Source organism: Magnolia sinica, chromosome 11 (genome assembly GCF_029962835.1).
Source record: "Magnolia sinica isolate HGM2019 chromosome 11, MsV1, whole genome shotgun sequence".
Taxonomy (NCBI): domain Eukaryota; kingdom Viridiplantae; phylum Streptophyta; class Magnoliopsida; order Magnoliales; family Magnoliaceae; genus Magnolia; species Magnolia sinica.
This window is the reverse complement of record NC_080583.1, coordinates 68,877,045-68,886,681: the sequence shown is the minus strand read 5'-3', so window position 1 is coordinate 68,886,681 and position 9,637 is coordinate 68,877,045. Positions and strand designations below refer to the sequence as shown.

The window sequence follows — 9,637 nt, the reverse complement described above, 5'->3', positions numbered from 1 at the left end:
AAACTATATAAATCCATCCAAACATAAACTACATTCATCCAAACACAAACAATATACACTTGTTACAATATCGTATTCTTCCTGATATACACCTGTTACAAGTGTAGGTTATAGGTTTAGGTTTAGGTCAGGTTAGGTTATAGGTTAAGGTTTAGGTTTAAGAAATCGGGTTCGGGTTCGGGATCGGGTTTAGGTTTGGGTTTTCAAGTTTAGGTTTAGGTTTAGGTTAGGGAGTTGAGATTAGGATTATGTGTAGGTTTAGGTTTAGGGATTTGAGAATACATTAAGGTTTAGGTTTAGGAAATCGGGTTCGGGTTCAAGATCGGGTTTATGTTTAGGTTTTAGGTTTAGGTTTAGGTTATAGGTTATAAGTGTAGATTTAGGTTTAGGTTTAGGTTTAGGTTATAATTTTGGGTTTAGGTTTAAGTTATAAGTTTAGGTTTAGGTTTAGGTTATAAGAATAGGTTTAGGTTATAAGTATAGGTTTAGGTTTAGGTTTAGGTTTAGGTTTAGGTTTTATGTTTAGGTTAAGGTTATAGGTTTAGGTTTAGGTTTAGGTTTAGGGAATTGAGTTTAGGTTATAAGTTTAGGTTAAGGTTTAGGTTAGAGGTTAGGGTTTAGGTTTAGGTTTAGGTTATAGGTTTTGGAATTTGAAAATAGATTTAGGTTATAAGAATAGGTTTAGGTTATAAGTATAGGTTTAGGTTTAGGTTTTATGTTTAGGTTAAGGTTATAGTTTTAAGTTTAGGGAATTGAGTTTAGGCTATAAGTTTAGGTTAAGGTTTAGGTTAGAGGTTAAGGTTTAAGTTTAGGTTTTGGTTATAGGTTTTGGGATTTGAAAATAGGTTTAGGTTATAAGTACAGGTTTAGGTGTAGGTTTAGGTTTTATGTATAGGTTTAGGTTTAGGGAATTGAGTTTAGGTTAAGGTTATAGGTTTTGGGATTTGAGAATAGATTTAGGTTAAGGTTATAAGTTTAGGTTTAGGTTCAGGTTTAGGGATTTGAGTTTAGGTTTAAGTTATAAGTTTAGGTTTAGCTTTAGGTTTTAGGTTTAGGTATAGGCTTAGGTTATAGGTTATATGTTTAGGTTAAGGTTTAGGAATTCGGGTTCGGGTTCGGGTTTGGATTCGGGTTTAGGTTATAGGTTTTGGGATTTGAGAATAGTTTTAGGTTATAAGTATAGGTTTAGGTTGGGTTATAGGTTAAGGTTTACGGATTTGAGTTAAGGTTTAGGGATTTGAGTTTAGGTTATAGGTTTAAGTTATAGGCTTAGGTTATAGGTTATAGGTTGTGTTTAGGTTAAGGCTTAGGAATTCAGGTTCGGGTTCGGGTTTGGATTCGGGTTTAGGTTACAGGTTTTGGGATTTGAGAATAGTTTTAGGTTTTAAGTATAGGTTTAGGTTGGGTTATAGGTTAAGGTTTAGGGATTTGAGTTAAAGTTATAGGTTTAGGTTTAGGGAATTGAGTTTAGGTTATAAGTTTAGGGAAAGGTTAGGTTAAGGTTATAGGTTTTGGCATTTGGGAATAGTTTTATGTTATAAGTATAGGTTTAGGTTAGGTTATAGGTTAAAGTTTAAGGATTTGAGAATAGTTTTAGGTTATAAGTAAGGTTTTAGGTTTAGGTATAGGTTATATGTTTAGGTTAAGGTTTAGGAATTCGGGTTTGGGTTCGGGTTCGGGTTTGGGTTATAGGTTTTGGTTTTGGTTTTGGTTTTGGCTATAGGTTTTGGTTTAGGTTATAGGTTATAGGTTATAGGTTAAGGTTTAGGTTTAGGTTATAGGTCTTGGGATTTGAGAATGGGTTCGAGTTTAGCTTATAGGTTTGGTTTAGGTTATAGGTTATAGGTTTAGGTTTAGGTCAAGGTTTATGTTTAGGTTATAAGCTATAGGTTTAGGGAATTGACAATACCAAAAACTAAGATCACCAGGGCAGTCTTCCAAAACCTTCAAAAACAAAGTGGAACAGGTGATAGGAAATTGTGTAGCTTACAACACAGGCGCATGCAAGAAGAGAAGGTACCTTTGAGAAGCATGAAGAGGAGGAAATCCAGATGAATGTAGTGGACCCACATATCTTACTCTATCACCTGAAAATACATCGCAAACGATTATGTAAGAATACAAGTGATACAAATAGAATACATCAAAAAAATAAAAAAGAAAAGAAAAAGAAGTCACTAGCTAAAACAATAAGCAAAATGTGCTGGACGATATAGAATTACATTAAAAAGGGTAGGATGGCTGGGATCTTTGAATCCGGACAACTTTAAGGCCACAAAGGTGGGGCTCATCAGATCAATGGTCAAGGATAAGGGACCATGGCCCACCTGTACAAGCTAAGGACACGAGGATACCATGTGTAATTCAATATCTTCAAGTCTAGGATTGTATAGTTCCTTGGTAAGCCAGGTAATGGGTCAAGCCTTCATGATTGTTTATATATAAGGTCAAATTAGGTGTGGTTCAGACATTACCCAAACATTTGCCATACCAAATTTTGTTTTACGTATGAACAAATTGCTAACTATGATCTGGTTCCATACTTGGAGGTAGGAAAAGTGACCTACACATTATTACTAATAGATGGATAATCTAACTACAAAAACAATACATGCTTAAGAGTCTCAAATTAAATTTCCAATGAACTAGAGAAGGGGATAAACTTGTCAATGTTGCCTCTATTCATGCTTTTCTTTCAGTTTAAAGGTCGGTTTTCAAGATAGCTTCGCATGTCTTTGAGTTTACCCTCTCGCATGTCTCATCAATCAAAACTGTCATCTACAAACAACATACTCCCGGGGACCTCTTTTTGTAAAGAACTCGTTCATAACCAATTCAAAAATAAATGGTTGAAGTTGGTGTAACTGGCGGAATTTAATAACATACTCCTGGGGATTTTTTTTTTTTAATAACACAACTAATGAGAAGTCATAAAACTCCATAAATCCTAAAATTTGATTACCCTGTTTTCACATGCATATCTATTAACAAATGGTTGAAGTTGGTGTAACTGGCAGAATTTATCATAAACCATAAATCCCTATAGCTTGAAAGGCAAGGAAATAAGATGAAAGAGAATAACATATAGATGAGAAATGTTGCTCAAACTCATCACCTCTAGTGTCGCATTCTTCAATGATGCAATCTCCATTGCCTCATCCAAAGATAGCTGAAAATACACAAATGAAAAGCTTAATACCAGCAAAACTTGTTATGGAGAATTGTAAAAGGAACAAAACAAAACATATACCTTATCCCAAAATGCGCCCAACAATTCCCTGTTCTTAGGAGAATCCTACAAAATATTAATAAAGCATCAACGAGCTGAATGTCAAAGGCAATACAACCATCCAGCAAGGCAATCGAGAAAAGCTAATGAAAATCCCTACTGTTTGCCTCGCTAACAATTGAACCAATATTTTGACCATGGCATCACTTGTGCTATAACATTCCCAAGAGTAGAAAGGACCTAACAATCCTCTAGTTTAATGCTAGAGACCATCAAACCACCTTTCAAATATTCTTACAACCCAAATTAATAGCAAAACTAAGAAATTTTATTCCAAATCATCATAATGCTCATAACTATTACGTGTACATAGTATAGGCCTAAAGAAGCCCTAATAAACCAAACTAGCCTTGAATCCTATCACCACCATATGGGTATTCCTGTCATAAACAAGATCCTATACCTTACACACACACACACACACACACACACACACACACACACACACACACACACAAATCCTAAAAAATGTGTTGTAGAACATGCTTAAGAGGTGAAAAAAGAGAGAGAGAGAGAGAGAGAGTTTGCTGACATGCATGTTGCTGTACATCTGCAACCCATGCTTCCGTAACTACATCATTCATTGTATTAGCATCAATACTTCAATCCTAACCCTTAACATCCATTCTTCATTTTCCATTTTCGTATTGCATGCATATGCTACTTCATAGATCATATTTCGAGATAAAATGTGTCAATTATATTTTTTAAAAAAATTGTAGTTCAAAAGCAAACAATAGACCAACGGTCTGGATCTATGAAAGATGCGACATACTTCCACAAACTGAACAAATACTTCCATAAATTCTTCATTTCCATACCAATATTTATATGATCCATCTCAAATTCCTGTACCTTCACATGAATTCCTACATAGGGCCCAAGATGGTTCACCTACGATCGCAGCGGGGGTCCCACCGTAATCGCACATGGACAAAAATTACAGAGATTGACTGGATAATCAGTCCAACCTGCAAAATGAAGGGCAGAAGTAAAATGGTCAGGCCACCTATTTTGCATTCCTTACTGAAATGGCAGTCTCCATCCTTAGAATCATGAGCAATCCATGGTGAATCCACCTATCTAACAGCCCGCTCTGATCATATGCTGGGCCGACATGGGAATTCAATATATAACAAGGTACAAATAATTCTATTGAAATGACACACTTCGTATCAGTACCATACATATTCATAATATGCAATGACAAGCAGCCGTATTCGTTTCCACACTTGTATATTTGTTTGTATTAGATTAATGTGACAACATAGCCATATATTGCAGAGATAAACTCAAATACGTCAGCCTCAGAGAGGAAGACTCATAACCCCCCAATAACACAAAATAAGGTGAAAATACAAAATCAAACACTAAAACCCACGAACGATCATCACCAACATCTAATTTAAATATTTACACTCTCTCAATAGCCATATAATCGCTCTAAAAAAGTAGATGAAAACTTCAATTGAGAAAGAGAGAGAGAGAGAGAGAGAGAGAGAGAGAGAGAGAGGAACTTGTCGGATGGGACGCGTATCGGGCTGAATGTATCTTTTCCTCCCTCTTGGATTTCTGAAAGAGTCTTGTAGGACTAACTGCCGGATTTTTGTGACAGAGGCCGGATTTTTGCGCTCGATGGAGGATTTCTCGATGGAAGATGGAAAGAGGGAAAAGAGGAAAAGTGCAAAAAGAGGGGCGCTCGATGGATTTTGGAATCCTCTTTCAAATAAGATAAGGCTTTGAAATCCATATGTTGTGAGTTTTCCACTAAATAATAATACAAACTCTATTATGGTCGTACATGCATGAGACCAATTTCTAGATGGTTAATATAGTATTATATAATAAAAATATATAAATATTTACCATTTACAATAGATCGATTATTTGGATGGTCTGGATAACTCTATATCTTAGCCACTATTATTATGATCAAGTCACCACTATTTTACATTAACTACGAAACTCACAGCGAAAAATAAGAAAAATGAAAACGGTAAATAGAGCTTTGGTTCTATTATGGCTCTGTGGGCCCCATCATGATCTATTTGTTTCATCGATTCCGTCCATCCATTTCTCAACATAATTTTAACACGAATCCAAAAAATTAATCTTGAAATAAATCTTGGATAGATCACAAAATTCAAAAACAATAGTGATTGGAGGTCCACCGTTAAAAACTTGAGTTCACTGACAACTAGCTACGGCTAAAATCCGTAGCTTTATCTAAGGCTAAAATCCATTAGAAAAATAGTAGTGATTGGATATCCATCGTTAAAATCCTCCTAAAGCCGAGTGTACTGTTTATTTAACATCCAATATGTTGATTATGTCACATAGACATAGGATTAGAAAAAAAATGAAGATCATTTTGATCCAAAACTTTTATGGCCCCAAAACAGTTATTAATGGTCTACATTCAATCAACATTGTTTCCTGTAATGTGGTCCACTTGAGATTAGGATATATCTTATTTTTAGGCTCATGTTATAAAACTATGTAGAAAAATATGTAGACGGCATGGATGAAACACATACATCATGGTGGGACCCACAGCCACCTGCCATGCTAGTGGCAGGGGGAGTAGCCCATCTGTTCCATCGGGGGAAGACGAGCGCTGACGCTCTTCGAGCTCCGAGTTGTATGAACGGTTCAAAGGAGATCAAAGTTACATGGCCCATAATGATTTATTTATCATATCTACACCGTTCATATATTTTGAGAGATCATTCTAGGACTTGTTACAAAAAATGAGTAATTTTCAAATCTAAAGTGGACCACACCACAAATAGCAGTGGGACAATGATTCTCACGATTAAATACATTCATAGGGCCCACCATAACGTTTACTTTCCATCCAATTTTTTCATAAGGTCACACAAACCTAGATGAAGATAAAAAACAAATATCATATTGATCCAAAATTATTTTGAGCCCACATAGGTTTCAATGGCAGGCGTTCAATCCCCACTGATTTTTACAGTGTGGTCCACTTGATTTTTGGATTTGTCTTATTTTTTGGTTCAAGACTTACGACGAAATCATCTAGTGGACGAATGGTTTAGATATAACTCATACCTTATGATGGGAGCCATAGAACTAGTGACGTTAACACAGCAAATATGTTGCCGGGTGCGTTGTACACCAGCCAATCCGCCTACGAACCGGGCGGGGTGGAGCGGATGCGGATTTCCAGCGATAGCCTTTGGCAGAAAGTTGGGTGGGGAACACCTTTGTGTTTGTCAGCAATCCACCCGTCCATCTATTTTGTAAGCTCATTTTAGTACTAAGATAATAATAATTAAAAAAAAAAAGAACCGTATCCAATACTCGAGTGGGCCAAAAACGTGACGATTAAATGTACACAATTTAAATATTCATGGGATCACATGAGTTTTGAATCAGGCTAATATTTGTTTTTTCGGCTCATCCCAGTAGGAATGACATTATTAATGGTATAGATGGCATTTAAACATCACTTTCGACCCCAAGAAGGTTTTAACAGTAGTAATATCCCTACCCACCTTTTCCTTTAGTGCGGCCCACTGGAATATTGTATCTTTCTCACTTTTGGTTTCAAGTGCTGAAATTATCTCACAAAATATATAGACGGGGTGGATTTCTCACAAACATCACGGTGGGCCCCACCTGGAAAGGTTTTGACCGCTTGAACATATGGGGAAGGCTTTATCAGGAAATCGGGTTTGGGCAGAGCCATAGACTGACCGTAAATTCAGGGATTGTGGAGCCCACCTTAATGTATTTTGTTGATCCGCTCCGTCCATCCATTTCTAAGATTTATTTTAGGTCTGATCCAGTAGCTAAAGAATGAGGCAGATAAAAGGATGTAGTGGACCTCACCACAGAAAGTAGTGAGGAGAGTGATTCCCACCGTTGAAACTATCCTAAGGCCCACCATAAATTTTATTTGAAATCCAACCTGTTCAGAAGTTTAAAAAAAACATGAAATAAGGTAAAACACAAATATTAGCTTGATCTAAAACTTTCGTGGTCCTTAAACAGTTTTTAATGGTGGGTGTCACTATCCCCACTGTTTTCTGTGTTGGGGTCCACTGGAGCTTTAGATTTATCTTTGGATATTATCCTAAAATGATCTCTCCAAATGGATGGAAGGTGTGGATATAAAACATACATCATGGTGGGGCCCAAAATTGAGAGGTATATAAATATTAGGTGGGCCACACCACATGAAAACAATAGTGATTGGATATCCATCATTAAAATCCTATGTAAGGCCCACTGTACTCTTTATTTGGCATCCAATCTGTTTATTAGGTCATACAGGCTTAGATGAAGGGGAAAAACAAAAATCATCTCAATTCAAAACTTTTATGGGCCCCAGAATGTTTTAAATGGTTGACGGTCATTCAATACTATTTCTTGTAATGTGGTCCATTTCAAATTGGGATATGCCTCATTTTTTGTCTCATGCCATACGATGATCTTTAAAAATAGATGGACGGCATGGATTAAACACATACATCATAGTTGGGCCCACACAGTACCACATACTATAGTTGAGAGGGTTACCCTCCCATTAAAACATTCATAATCATTTATTGGGTCCACCTAGATGTGGTTCATAGATCCAGCCCATTCATTATGTGTGTCCCACTTGGATGAGGAGTCGGACCAAGTTTCATACACATCCAAAACTCATGTTGGCCCCACCAAATGCTTTTATATGTTTTAGGGATGTTTTCACATAGTTTTAGATGTCATGGCCCACCTAAGTCTCATATATGACTGATTTTTGGACTTAAAGGGGACACATCAAATGCATGGTGTTGATGTTCTACACACATCATGATGGGGCCCACACAGATTAACCTCATGGGAAGTTCCCATGAGGTGACCTTATAGTACCATTTCACTATTTAGGTAACTCCATGGGTGTTACTCTAACCGTGTAGGGCCCACCTTGATATGTTTTATGTATATGGACATGGTCCATATATTTTTTCATCAGATTTTAGGATGTAATTTCAAATCACAAGAACTAAATAATCTCGGGTGGGCCATACCAATCAAAACAATGATGAATAACCATTAAAAACCTTTTAATGGCCATAAAAGTTTTGGATCAATTTGATCTTTGTAGTTTACCTTCATCTAGATCTCCTTTACATTATCAACAAGTTGGATTGCAAATAAACATTACTAAAACCTTACGATGGGCTCTTTATAATTTTTAATGGCGAGGTATTATATTATCATTCTCTCCAATGGTGTGGTCCAGATTTAAATCTACACAATTTTTTATACCCGGCCCAAAAATGGGTTGGAGAAACAACACATCATCAAAATCTCACTTTTGTTATCTAACTTTTCAATTTTTCTTGTCAAAATACAAAATCTACTTTTCTTTTTTAAAATATATATTTTTTACATCATCAAAATCAAGTTTTGTCAATTTTTTCACAATTTTTTTTAATTTCTTAAATTTTCTTTTTAAAAATATCATTTTTTTAAATCTCACTTTTGTTATATAACTTTTCATTTTTTGTTGTCAAAATACAAAACCTAGTTTTCTTTTTTTTTTTAATATTTTTTTTTTTTACATTTAATCAATTTTTTTACAAATTTATTTAATTTTTTAAATTTTCTTCTTCAAAATATCATATTTTTATCGATTTTTTTTTTCAAAATTATCAACATTATTCAAAGTTCTTAATTTTTTTTTCAAAATCTAGATTTTTATAAAATTACAGCTTTTTTTTTCAAAATTTAAATTTTTCTTAAACATTATTAATTATTTTTCTAAGCTTCTCAACTATTTTTTTTTCGAAATTCATAATTTTTTTGAGGCTTTTAATTTTTTACCTGAGCATTAGATACGGTCGAGACGGTCATTGACAGTCTGTAATAGAGACGGTCTTTGACAAGGCTACAAGACGGTTTAGGACCGTCTCTAATAGAGACGATTTAGGGCCGTCTCTAATAGAGACAGTCCTTGACCGTCTCTAATAAAGACGGTCTTTGACGGTCTCTAATAAAGACGGTCTTTTACAGGGTTGTAAGACGGCTAAGGACCGTCTCTATTAGAGACGGTCTTTGACAGTCTCAAATTGCAAGTAAAAGACGGCCAATGACTGTCTCTAATGCAGACGGCCAATGACCATCTCAGATGACCTCATATAAGACGGTCAAGGACCGTCTCTAATGCAGACGGCCAATGACCGTCTCAAATGACCTATATAAGACAGTCAATGACCGTCTTAAATGATTTGTGGACGTTCAAATTTTTAAGACAATATTAAGGACAGTCAGGGGCCGTCTAAAATTTTAGAGACACTATACGGCCGTCTTTAAGCGACTTTAAACCAA

General features: G+C 35.6%; 1 protein-coding gene across 1 annotated transcript; it reads right to left on the bottom strand.

The window, feature by feature from the left end:
* Window positions 1-1,900: 1,900 nt before the first annotated feature.
* Window positions 1,901-6,551, bottom strand: LOC131218150 (uncharacterized). Its single transcript, XM_058212830.1, has 6 exons — window positions 6,455-6,551; window positions 4,807-5,006; window positions 3,251-3,295; window positions 3,116-3,169; window positions 2,021-2,087; window positions 1,901-1,944 (listed from the first exon to the last, which is right to left on the bottom strand). The coding sequence occupies exons 1-5, from the start codon at window positions 6,549-6,551 to the stop codon at window positions 2,076-2,078; spliced, it is 408 nt and encodes a 135-aa protein (XP_058068813.1). The 3' UTR covers window positions 1,901-1,944; window positions 2,021-2,075.
* Between the last annotated feature and the right edge of the window lie 3,086 nt (window positions 6,552-9,637).

Excerpts from the sequence above, each read along its gene's own strand:
- LOC131218150 (XM_058212830.1), bottom strand. The coding sequence starts at position 6,551 with ATGGACGGGTGGATTGCTGACAAACACAAAGGTGTTCCCCACCCAACT. Across the intron at positions 5,007-6,454 it reads CATCCGCTCCACCCCGCCCG|GATTCCAAAATCCATCGAGC; the intron begins GTTCGTAGGCGG and ends TATTTGAAAGAG. Across the intron at positions 3,296-4,806 it reads ATACGCGTCCCATCCGACAA|GATTCTCCTAAGAACAGGGA; the intron begins GTTCCTCTCTCT and ends AATATTTTGTAG.